Genomic DNA, 13,210 nt, shown 5'->3' with positions numbered 1-13,210 from the left:
CGCATGTGCCGTAACCAAGTCCGTGTGTCAAGTAATACTGCTTGTTGGGTTTTCTCTTAAATAGTTGCTATGCTTAATTTGTATGGTTTGCTGGTGTTTCCTGCAATAATGTAACAAAATTATCTCTGAGACTGTCTTATTTTTTGAGATACAGCCTTGATGGTATAATCCAGGAGAAAATATTAAACTTGATTAACTCAGGTTCATAAGGATGAGGGACTCAGTAGGGACTGAGGATGGGAAGTTAATAAAATGATCTAGTAAGTCTTGTTTTCCTTGTTAGTGCACGGGTCCATTTTGTCTGTTGATTTAGCTACTGGCAACATTTGTTTTCTTATGCTTTTTTTTCCTTTGTATTAACCCCTGTACTCTATCCTTAATGACAAAGACCTAATTACCAACTTATCTATGTTACTGGTATTTCCCTATTCCTAGTTCATTTCTTTTAAACACATTTTCAGAAGCTCTTACCAGATAGTCTATATTATTTTTTTATTTCATAGTGTAAGAATTTTTTCTTCAGTTCCCAGAATTGTTGAGTTATTATATCAGTGATGGTTTTAAAGATCGTTTTGGGAGAGCACGCTAGTGTTACAAGCGTTTCTTGATCAATCCCGTGGGCAGAGTCAGGGCTTAACAGATAAAAATATAATTGCTGCTCTCAGCTATTAAGGACCAGTATCCAGCTTTTCCCATTGATATTCAGCCTTACTTTCTAGGAAAAGTGGCGACATGACATTGGTTAATCTCTCTCCCTTTTCCACAGGACCGTGAACAGATGAAAGAGCCTGCCGATTCTCGATTGTTGTCACTGCTATGTTGACGCCTAAAGTTTAATCTCTAGCCCTCACATTTAAAATTTTTCTCCAGTTCTGTTTACAGAATATTCCTTTTTAAATCTTTTGATGATGCCATCTTTCCTTTCAAACAGGTGTTTGTTTCTCATTTGCCTGATGCCACTCCACCCTCCCAGGCTGTCTTCTCAGCCACACCTGTCTGCTCAAAGACTCGCTCACAGTGTAGACTCAGACTTTATTCTCTACCATTTTTTCTACCACCTCCCCTTTATCTAGGCTTTGTCTAGATCTGGCTAATCCTACTTTCTTCTGATCCCGTTCAGAATTTTTTGTCATTTTAGAACTTAGTATTTCTTGACCACTGAAATATTGCCAATTGTAAAACTTGTTTTGCATTGTGTTACCGTGTGTGTGTGTGTGTGTGTGTGTGTGTGTTTGTAAAGTTCTGATTGCTAGAACCTAAGTATGAATTATCCTTTTCTACTTTTTTTTATTCTCTCATTGCCTTTCTTATATTTTCTTTCTCCTCTAGTATTTATAGGGGGTGGGCAATGAATACTTACTAAATGAGTTAATTTGAAATTACTTTCCAATAATCACTTTTTAGGTTTTTGAACGTGAGAGCATCAACAATCATCATTCAGAGAAAATGGAGAGCTGTACTTTCTGGAAGAACAGCTCATGAGCAATTCTTAATGACAAAAGTAGGTGTTAAAAAAACAGTTCATATGTAAAGAACTACTTTAAAAAACAGAAGACAAAAAATGATTTAAAGGTCTAACTATACATTTGCTTTAAACACATCATTGCAGTCAATTAAAAATTATATTCACTCGGGCTTCCCTGGTGGCGCAGTGGTTGAGAGTCCGCCTGCCGATGCAGGGGACACGGGTTCGTGCCCCGGTCCGGGAAGATCCCACATGCCGCGGAGCGGCTGGGCCCGTGAGACATGGCCGCTGAGCCTGCGCGTCAGGAGCCTGTGCTTCACAATGGGAGAGGCCACAACAGTGAGAGTCCCGCATACCGCAAAAAAAAAAAAATTTTTTTCACTCATAAAAATACTATTTGTATTTTTGTTTGTGTATCTGTTTTTATAACATATTCTCAAACCCAATTTGAAGTGATTTATTTGAAGAAAATCATAATAGATGTAGTATATCCTGTCTGTATGAGTCAACACATACTCTTTAAGCCACACTTGGTAATCTATTTAAAATATTTAACATTGGTTCTAGAACAATGGTGGTACCTATGGTCTTTTATTAAAGAAATCAAAATTAAAATTTTACTTGTAAATTTTGATGTTCATATTCACTATGTATGATTATATACACACTATTATTATTACACCTTCTATTATATATTTACTAACTAATCAGATCCTCATGATAACTCTGTGAGGTAGCTATTATCAGCATTCCCATTTTACGGATGAGTAAACTGAGGTCTGGAGAGATAAAGGGGTTTGCTCAAAGTCACTCAGCTAGTAGGTGGGGGGTCTATGTTGTAAAACAAACCTAGTTTTCGTTTCAATCCAGATGCTTTATGTGTCTTGGAATTTGATTGTCAGGATGTTCTACAATTGAGGAATCTAAGATGTGCTGGGAGTACACTGGTTCTTGAAGCAACAGACAGCTTCCCTCACAGCTGCTTACAATGCCCATTCTGTTCTCTAGAGTGTAGCTAGCTTTTGTATTAAATGCATTTGTCCTGTAGTAATACTAGTCCTTTGCTCATTCACAATGAAAAGTATCAAGAGGAAGGGAGGGAAGAAACACCAGGTATCTATGGTCCCTGGTTTGCACCTTCATAAAAGCTTCATTTTCAGCTGTAGCCCTCTGTGGGTTTCAAAATCTGTGAAACATATAACATTCTTAAACTAAAAATGTAAAAAAAAAAAAAATCATAATTATACCATCTTATTTTTCATTGAGAAATTCCAGAACCTCCAGTGGGTTGAACTATTATTTCTATCTATTAGTGTCACTTGCAAATTTTTCCTTATAGGGATATCAAGCTGCTTGTTTGATCCAAGCAAATTTCAGAGGATATAACGGAAGGCGGGTCTTTCTCCAGCAGAAATCAGCTGCTTTGACCATACAAAGATACATACGAGCCAGGAAGACTGGGAAGTGTGAAAGGATAAAATATGTTGAATTAAAAAAATCTACAGTTGTTCTACAAGCACTGGTGCGTGGTTGGTTAGTAAGAAAAAGGGTAAGTATTTTTAAGTAGGATATCTCAGTCTTATGAAGTGGAAATACCTGATGCTAAATTGTGTTAAGAAATTTGAGATTTTGGCGAATAATTTCAGAACTGATATAACCATTAACTAGAATTTATTCAGCTTCTGAAGAGCCCCATGGAACAAGATCACTGGTTGCCATAGATTTTTGTTCTATGATCCTATTTCCTATAGATGCTCACCAAAAATGCAAAATAACTTTTCTCGTGTAATAAATCTTAACAAAGGAACTGAAGTATGAGGAGGGCTCCACATGTGAAGGAGTTTTTTTTTTTTTAAGTTTTTAACATCTTTATTGGAGTATAATTGCTTTACAATGGTGTGTTAGTTTCTGCTTTATAACAAAGTGAATCAGCTATACACATACATACATCCCCATATCTCCTCCCTCTTGCGTCTCCCTCCCACTCTCCCTATCCCACCCCTCTAGGGGGTCACAAAGCACCCAGCTGATCTCCCTGTGCTATGCTGCTGCTTCCCACTAGCTATCTGTTTTACTTTTGGTAGTGTATATAAGTCATGCCACTCTCTCACTTTGTCCCAGCTTCTCCTTCCCCCTCCCCACACGTGAAGGAGGTTGTTATTCAAGTCACCTTTTGCTACCACCAAGCAACTCTCTCAGGGGTTGTAGGACCATTATGTTGATAACTTCCACACCTTCAGCAGGAGAGAATCCTCCCTAGGGAATTCTTGACGTTCTGGGCATCCAATACATGAAGCAGTGGTAAACAGAAAATAATTAAAGGAGAAATCTTTCGTGTTTTGTTCACTGAGTATAAATTGAAACTCTGAAGGCCAAAGGCCCCTCCCTGGAGGGAGCTTCTGCTGCAGAAGTCTTGTGCTGGATGTGGCGAGACCACTACTGGAGAAGTCGGGTCAAATGTTTGCCCGATTTAACGTCACCATCTTCAACGGTTCTGCTTGGAGCTCTCTAACCCTTTCTCAGTTTACTATTCCTAGACTTCTCCCCTTATAATTAGTACCTTCAAAGCCTTATCTAGCTGCCCTTGGGTAGTCTAGTTAAATTCTGGAGTGAAGTACCCAAATATAATTGTGCTTTCTATATCCTCAGTTAGGGGTTACACCATTGAAAGTATTGTATAGTAAAGGAGTATAATTACTTCAGGTTACAATGTAGATAATTTTAATAGTTACAAGTTAGTTTACTGTTGCTAATTTATATAATTTGGTACTAAGGATATACAAAAATAAACACTGGTTGATTGTCTTAAGAGTCAACTATTTGGTTGTTAATCTTTATTTCTCCTTTAGATTTTAGAACAGAGAGCCAAAATTAGGCTTCTTCACTTCACAGCAGCTGCCTTTTATCACCTGTCTGCTCTTAGAATTCAAAGAGCGTACAGACTTCACAGGGCTCTGAAGAATGCTGATGATAAACAGGTTAACTCAGCCATCTGTATTCAGGTTAGCTTTTCCTTTGCAGTAAAACTATGACATAATTTTTGTTTGAAACTTTTTAATATTTCATAAACAATTCCCAAATACCCCTGCTAAAGTTATGTAGTATTTAGCTTTTGCCATGTGGCCATCAGGGTGGTTGGCCGGCTTAGAAGTGAGTTGCGTTTTATGGCTCAGGACTAAGGCTGTGGGTTATCCTCTGGCGCATTGTACGCATTCACCCCTCATGTAGCGACACCCAGGGCACCTGTCTCTCTCTCGACCTCCTTGCCAACCCGTGACATTACAAGACTTTGTGATTTTGTCATTTTGATGAATGGCAAATTACATCTCATATTTGGTTTGGATTTCCTATGATTGCTAGCAATTCTAAAAAATCTTTCCTCTGTGTTGGTTATTCAAATTCTTATCTGTACGGTATGCTTTAAAAATTTTTTTTTCCACATACTTTGCTCATTTTTCTGTTGAGTGTTTTATTTTCCTTAATGATTATAGGAGTTCTTTATGTATTCTGGATGAGAATCCTGTTTGTACAGTATATGTTAATATACTTACATGTAAAATATTGAGTAAAGAAACAAATTGAAGAATAATATACAGCTTGATAAGATTTATATCATTTATGAAATGAGGAATATGTTGTGCAGGGTTAAATTCTCAGACACACACACACACACACACACACACACACATACACACACACACAGACACACACTTAAACCCACTGTGGCCTGGAATTTTCTGCACCAACTAGAGTGGAAGTGTAATGCCACTGGGGAGGGTTGAAAGATATTTCAATAAATGTTCTATTTATTTCATTTAGAAACCTGAAGTAAAAAAACTATTCATATGTTTTAAACAGAGATGGTTTCGAGCAAGATTACAGCATAAGAGGTTTCTTCAGAAACATCGCTTCATGAACATTCAGAATGAAGCTCAAGAACGTATGAGCCAGCAAAATAGGGCTGCATCAGTGATACAGAAAGCCGTACGCCGTTTCCTCCTCCGTAAAAAGCAGGAAAAGCTTAATAATAGAGTCACTAAAATCCAGGTAACTGAAAATATTATGATTTTAGTTCAAGACTTTGGTTTGTAATTCATCTACACGATATATAGCATTTTATTGAATTTTATTTTTATTTATGTATTTTATTTCTTGGCTGCGCCTCACTGCTTGCGGGATCTTAGTTCCCCAACCAGGGATTGAACCCGGGCCACGGCAGTGAAAGCGCCGAGTCCCAACCACTGGACCGCCAGGGAATCCCCAATATCTAACATTTTAAAAAGCACAGTCATGCTCATTTTAAAAAGCTGAGATTGGCCAATAGAATAATTCATATGCACTATGCTACCATAATTTCATTGTTAAGCCCTTTATTTTCACATTCCAGAGAGGAAGTTGATGACTGAAAGATGCAAAAGCATTTTTGCCTTTTGATCGATTTAGCTGTCTTTGGCCAGTGAATGATGCTTTAACTTATATACAGGAATATTATATGTATTTCTTCCTAGAAAAATTGCTTTTGCTATTTATTAGAACCTGAATTGAAGTTGTAGTTGCAAAGATCACATCATATAATTTTACTGAAAACATTTACTTTGTGGAAGTAGATGTAGATGTTAAGTCCACAACATCAGAGGTTGTAATCTTAAAGTTACTGGTTTGTCTCTTTAAGGCGTTATGGAGAGGATATTCTTGGAGGAAGAAAAATGATTGTACAAAAATTAAAGCCATTCGACAGAGACTTCAGTGTGTTAACCGGGAGATTCGAGAAGAAAACAAGCTCTACCACAGAACCGCACTTGCCCTGCACTATCTCCTGACATACAAGTACCTTTCCGCTATTCTTGAGGCTCTAAAGCACCTGGGTTAGTTGGTTTTAACAATATCTTGTATAGGGTTAGAAATGCGTTTTTACCCTTGAGTCGTACAAAGAATATAATAATACGATACTGATTTTGTTGCTGTGAATGTATCTCTTTTTTTTCCCCCTTTCAGAGGTAGTTACTGGACTGTCTTCACTTTGCTGTGAGAATATGGCCCAGAGTGGAGCAATTTCTAAAATATTCGTCTTGATCCGAAGCTGTAACCGTAGTGTCCCTTGTATGGAGGTCATCGGATACGCTGTGCAGGTCTTGCTTAACGTCGCCAAGGTAGCTTCCGTCTTGATAATGAAGAGTTCCTTGGTCAAGAAACCTCCCCTAGCAAGTTAGGTTTATGCTTGCTCATCACGAGAACTCAGATCCCCGAGTTAAAGTTCATTTACTATGTGCCAGAGTCTTCGGGGGGGAATGTTCACTCTGTTAACATAACTGTACATAGAAGCTATAATTTTTTATGATTTATTTCTCCTGTTTTTATAATATGAATAACAGCAAGTTAGTTAAGGCCTTGCTAACTATGTGCTAGTTCTTTTCATGCATCATTTAACTTAGTCCTCCCATTCATCCTCTAAGATGGTTCTTATGGTATTACCCTTCCCATTTTGTAGTGAAGGGATAATCGTCTTTACAGGAGGTAAGGTCCTCGCCCGAGGACCAGCGTGTGGTCAGTGGTGGAGGGTTCATGTCCATCTCCCTCCGGAGCTGACAGCCTGTACACTGCGCTGTATCAGAACAGCAGAACCTCTTCTAATCACGTCTGGCTTCCTTTTTGGTTGGTGTTTCTAAAGTACTGGGTTGGCCAAAATGTGCCTTTGGTTTTTAAGTGAAAATAAAAGACACATTTTTCATTTTCACCAAGAGCTTTATCAAACAACGTATTCACCCTTTTGTTCCACTACCTTCTGCCATTTTTCAGGCAACTTCATAATTCCATCTTTCCGAAACTTTTTATCCTTTTGAGCAAAGGACTGTTCCGGGTGCCTTTTACAGTCTTCCAGGGAATTGAAATTTTTTCCATTAAGAGAATTTTGTAAAGACCAGAATAAATGGAAATCCGAAGGTGCAACGTCTGGTGAACACGGCGGATGAATCAGAACTTCCCAGCCATGCTCTGACAGTTTTTGCCTGGTCACCAAAGAAACATGCGGTCCTGTGTTATCTTCATGGAAGATTATGTGTTTTCTGTTGACTAATTCTAGATGCTTTTCGTCGAGTGCTGCTTTCAGTTGGTCTAATTAGGAGCAGTACTTCTTGGAATTAATCGTTTGCTTTTCTGGAAGGAGCTCATAATAGAGGACTCCCTTCCAATCCCACCCTATACACAACATCGTCTTCTTTGGATGAAGACTGGCCTTTGGTGTGGTTGGTGGTGGTTCATTTCACTTGCCCCACGATCTCTCCCATTCCACATTATTGTACAGTATCCACTTTTCATCACCTGTCACAATTTGTTTTAAAAATGGAACGTTTTCATTACATTTAAGTAGAGAATTGCATGCGGAAATAGGGTCAAGAAGGTTTTCTTCGCTTAACTTAACGTAGACCTAAAGCGATTCACATAACCAAGCTGGTGCAAATGATTTTCAGCGCTTCACTTGGATATTTTGAGTATGTCGGCTATCTCCCACGTGTTATAACACTGATTGTTCTCAGTTAATGTCTCGATTTGATCGCTATCAACTTCAACTGGTCTACCCGACCGTGGAGCATCGTCCAGCGAGAAATCTCCCGCACGAAACTTCACAAACTACTTTTGACACGTTTGATCAGTCACAGCACCTTCTCCATGCACTGCACAAATCTTTTTTTGCATTTCGGTTACATTTTTACCTTTCTTGAAATAATAAAGCAGAATATGCTGAAAATGTTGCTTTTTTTCTTCCATCTTCAATATTAAAATAACTACACAAAACTTCATCAATTTTGATTAGTCTTTTTTTAAATGCACACTGATATGACAGCTGCCATATACAATATAACAAAATTGTTTTGAATGAAGTTAAAGAAAACTGATGCTACTAGATCCATCTTACGGAAAAAACCGAACGAACCTTTTGGCCAGCCCAGTATCTGTGTTTATTATAATTTGTAACTTGGTTCTGTTCTCTTCCAGTATGAGAAAACGACTTCAGCAGTTTACGATGTAGAAAACTGTGTAGATACACTGCTGGAGCTTCTGCAAATGTACCAAGAAAAGCCCGGTGACAAAGTTGCAGACAAGAGTAGAAGCATTTTCACAAAAACTTGTTGTTTGTTAGCTGTTTTACTGAAGAGGACAAATCGAGCTTCTGTAAGTATTCATCAGTTTTTTTCCTTTGAGGTTATCTTTACATGTTCTTAAGTCCAAGACTTTTAAGCAGTTATCACAACTTAAATAGGGCTTTGCGTGTGTTCACACCTGCTCTTTGTGCTGATATGAGTTGTTTCTTATGTGTCAGAGAAGCTGAATTCTAGAAGTAGAATTTATCACAGCCCTAGGAGCAACCAGCTCCCATGTACTTGAGAGAAGCAACAGCTGTCCCAGCAAGGTAGAAATCCAGATGTGCACAACTCCTCACCCCCTGCTGTGACATAAAGACGTGACAAGCGTTTCTCCAGTGAGGCCTCTGAGCATCCTCTCCAGGAGTTACAGTCAGCAGGGGTGACTGCAGGCCACGACAGGACTGTGGCCTTTATCCTGAGAACGGTGGGAAACCACTGAAGGATTTTAAGCGAGGAGATATGTTCCAGTTTAAGTTTTAACATCACTTTGGCTGTTGGTTGAAGAATGGATTTGGGAGATCGTGTGGGTATAGGGACACCATTAAGGAAAGAGGCAAGTGTAGACACACAGTGGTCTGGGCAAGAGACTGTACTTGACCTGGGGTCGCATCAGGCAGAGGTAAGTGGGTAACGCTGGAAACTTTAAGAAGGTAAAATTCGGGGCTTCCCTGGTGGCGCACTGGTTGAGAATCTGCCTGCCAATGCAGGGGACACGGGTTCGAGCCCTGGTCTGGGAGGACCCCACATGCCGCGGAGCAGCTAGGTCCGTGAACCACAACTACTGAGCCTGCATGTCTGGAGCCTGTGCTCCGCAACAGGAGAGGCCGCGATAGTGAGAGGCCCGCGCACCGCGATGAAGAGTGGCCCCCGCTTGCCCCAACTAGAGAAAGCCCTCGCACAGAAACGAAGACCCAACACAGCCAAAAATTAATTAATTAATTAATAAACTCCTACCCCCAACATCTTCTTAAAAAAAAAAAAAAAAGAAGAAGGTAAAATTCACAGGACTTGGTAACCATGTATAATAGGTATATTGACTTTTAATGTTTGCTTTTTTATTTAGTATGGAGTTAAGTGTACAATTTTTGAATATTTGCCTTCTTCATAATTGTCTTATAAATTCATAATTTAAACCAATCTAACTGCTGAACTTGGAGAGCTCGGCTTTTTTATTGTTAAAACTCTTAATTTACTGCATAGTGTTTGTATACTGTGAAGGATTTTGCTAGCATAGAAGGGATATAGAATTCTTATTAGTTTAATAAATGCACATTTTCTTTTGTAGGATGTTCGAAGTAGGTCCAAAGTTGTTGACCGTATTTATAGTCTCTATAAACTTACAGCTCATAAACATAAAGTGAATACTGAAAGAATCCTTTGTAAACAAAAGAAGAAATCTATGAGCATTTCCTTTATTCCAGAAACGCCTGTAAGAACCAGAATGGTTTCAAGGTGAGCAGTAAATGTACCCTATAGTTTTGTGTCACCATTCATTCATTCATTCATCCACTTAGCAAACATTTATTGAGCACCTACTATGAGCAAGAGACTGTGCTTGACAATGGAGAAACAGCATGTGAACAAGAAGAAAATCTTTGGTAAATCTAAAGGAGACGATATCAGCAGTTAATGAAGTAATAACACTGCAGCCAAGAGTATTTAGTAGCTATTGGGTAAATTCCTGGTTCTAACAAGGTACGTGCTAAGGCTGATAATTAGCTCTGAATAAGCTTTGCCGTATCATTTTTTCCCTTCCATGTAGGACAAGCTGCACTACTGGGTAGCTGGCGAAGGTCTCTCGTGGCCAAAACATCAACCTCCAACTCCTTGCATAATCACCCTGATGCCTGAAACTTCTCCTCCTAGAGAAGTTCTTTTTGACCTTGTATTAGTTACCTAGCACAAACTTAGTGGCCTTAAACACCAGTAACTTATTCTCTCACAGTTCTTGAAACTGGAAGTTTGAAATGAAGGTTGTCAGCAGGGCCTCACCTGGTCTGAGGCTCTGGGGTGTAATCCTTCCCTGGCTCGTCCAGTTTCTGGTGGCTAAGTGTCCTTGGCTTGTTGCTGGATAGCTCTGTCCTCCGCCTAAGTCTTCACAGGGCTTCTTCTCCCTCTCCCTCCTCTGTGTCTCTTGTAAGGACATTCGTTGTTGCTCTCTGGTTCTGGGCAGAAGAAACAGTCTAGAGATATAAATTAGGGAAATGGTCTAGAGATATAAATTAGATGCAGGAATCATTAGAACCCCTCCCTCTCTCTCCCTCTCTCTCCTTCCTTTCTATGACTGGACAAATGTCTACTAGGTATAAATCCTGCACCACTGACAATGCACTATTTCTTGACCTGGGTTATACAGCAGTTAGCTTTATAATTACTCATAATTATAAACTGTATAATAGTTGTAAATTAGTTTTGTTCTTGCATGTTTTACAGTATAACATAAAAATAGTCTGCTTAAAATTTATTAATGGGAACTATTTCTACATACGGTTTTTATTTAAGGACTTGGCATATTATAATATGAATTACGTTGTAAAACTATTAACATATGAATGAGTAGATTCTTCTTTTTTTTTTTCTCCCCTTCCAGGAGGGACCACATTTCAGTTAAGACAAAGCGATGGATGTGAGTCTTCTAAGAGAGGAACTGGATTAATGCAAGGTTTTTATTCTTCTCACAGACTTAAACCGGATTGGGTTTTGAGAAGAGATAACTTGGAAGAAATCATGAATCCTCTGAAAGCTATTCAAATGGTGATGGACACACTTGGCATTCCTTATTAGCAAAGGCAAATATCTCAGTATGTACAGGAAAAGAAATAGGAAAGCTGATCACATGTATGGAAAGTGCTTTTGGCTTGCTTTGTACAACTTTTAAAATCTGACTTTGTATTAAAGTTAAAAAGAGGTATGTAACAAATAAACTTTTAATATTCTTTGTTTCTTTTATTTAATAGCTTTATGCAGATAACAAACTAATGTCATGACATGATTCCAACACTGTTATCTATGTCTGTCGTCTTACAATATTATATTAGTTTGAATATAATCGTATTCCTAAAGAGAAAAAATTAGCTTATTATTCCTGTTTTATAGGTAAATTGAGGCATTTATCTAAAACAAACGTTGAAAATTTAAGATTCTGCCAACTCACGTAGAAGTGAGGATAAAATAATCCCACAGATGCCATAGACAGCACCCCTGTTTCCTGACTGATGGGACAATCAAGATGGGCAAATGAGCCGCTCTGAGGAAATTAGACAAATTCAGCCTACCCCTTCATATATTAAAAACTCCTGACTTTGAACTGAGTGGGGCTGTAACTTGACCTGGGAAGAGCAAGGTATTGCTTGTAGTAGAAACTCATTGTCTAGTCACTGAGCACAGACCGGAAGATGATTCAAGTGTTGAAACATGACTTGTTATTTTCAGTAGCTTTGGGTCACTGTTACCAATACTGAGCCAGTGTGATTCCAGAGCCACAGAAGGCTAATTCCAGTGGCTGTTTGCAGTCTGATCGGGTCCCAAAGACTGTCTAGCTATGGGGGCCAGGACAGTTTTAAAGTGCTTGAAATAAATCAGTAGTAGCTAGAAATGGAGAGACCATTTAACTACTTAACTTTATTATTTTGTTGGAATGAGGATTAAACCTATTCAGAGACTGAGATTTGGTTAGAATAAAGACCACATTGACATATTAAAGAATATATTGAAAGTAACTAGAAATTTTTAGAATTTTTTTTTTCTTCCAATGAAGTGTTTGGAGTTTGGAGAACTCTTGTTACTTAGAATATGCCAAATACTATAGTTTTTGTTGACTCTCCCAAATGGTTTGTTTTTCTCTTTCATTTAACAGAATTTTGCTGTAAGCAATTTATTTACTTGGTAAATTATACTAGGATATAATCAACATCATATGTTATTGGTGTTAATTTCCTCTAAGATGGTTATAGCCAATTAGTATTTGCACAAGAAATATTTCTATGAAGTTATATGTGAAAGGTGATTTCCAGATGTTCAAAGTTTTTCTATCGTTGGAACTCAGACTAAAAGTTTTTAAATTGTACATAATATTCTATTTTCATGTGAAGGATATTCCTCTTAAATGTATGTGATAAATCCATGTCAGGATTCTAAGTTTTTTTAATGGTTGAGAGGTAATTAAGCCTTTTTCTTTAGAAGTTGCTGTTTCCTACAGAGAGATTACATTGTATTAAAGAAGGAATATAAATACGTTAACTCCAATCTAGTTCTGTGTTAGGTGAGTTTATTACTGGTGAAGTTAGGTGAATTTTATTCACCTTCTTGTCTGTAATTAACCCAGATTTCCAGTAGATGTCATTATAACCATAGAGTGTAATTTTTAATTTAGTGGGGTTTTTTGGTGGTTTTGTTTTGGTTTTGGTTTTGGTTTTTTTGGCTGTGTTGCAAGGCATGTGGGATCTTAGTTCAGTTCCCAACCAGGGATCGAACCCGTGCCCCCTGCAGTGGAAGCGCAGAGTCTTAACCACTGGACCGCCAGGAAAGTACCTAATTTAATTTTAAATGTATACATATATAAAGTTACATAGTTATGATTTTCGCAAAAAAAAAAATAATCCAT

At 38.2% G+C, this 13,210-nt stretch overlaps 1 protein-coding gene across 1 annotated transcript in view; it reads left to right on the top strand.

The window, feature by feature from the left end:
• Window positions 1-11,544, top strand: part of ASPM (assembly factor for spindle microtubules) — a 66,350-nt gene extending 54,806 nt beyond the window's left edge. Inside the window, exons 20-28 of the mRNA XM_024764063.1 lie at window positions 1,405-1,501; window positions 2,805-3,014; window positions 4,315-4,467; window positions 5,324-5,512; window positions 6,138-6,330; window positions 6,461-6,615; window positions 8,459-8,635; window positions 9,893-10,059; window positions 11,289-11,544. Coding sequence (XP_024619831.1) covers window positions 1,405-1,501; window positions 2,805-3,014; window positions 4,315-4,467; window positions 5,324-5,512; window positions 6,138-6,330; window positions 6,461-6,615; window positions 8,459-8,635; window positions 9,893-10,059; window positions 11,289-11,391 — 1,444 coding nt within the window. The 3' untranslated portion in view covers window positions 11,392-11,544. The remainder of the gene's footprint in view (window positions 1-1,404; window positions 1,502-2,804; window positions 3,015-4,314; window positions 4,468-5,323; window positions 5,513-6,137; window positions 6,331-6,460; window positions 6,616-8,458; window positions 8,636-9,892; window positions 10,060-11,288) is intronic.
• Window positions 11,545-13,210: the final 1,666 nt, after the last annotated feature.

The sequence above is a fragment of the Neophocaena asiaeorientalis genome, unplaced genomic scaffold (assembly GCF_003031525.2).
Source record: "Neophocaena asiaeorientalis asiaeorientalis breed wild unplaced genomic scaffold, Neophocaena_asiaeorientalis_V1.1 scaffold594, whole genome shotgun sequence".
NCBI lineage: Eukaryota > Metazoa > Chordata > Mammalia > Artiodactyla > Phocoenidae > Neophocaena > Neophocaena asiaeorientalis.
The sequence above is the reverse complement of the archived record's forward strand: the minus strand, read 5'-3'. Positions and strand labels throughout refer to the sequence as shown.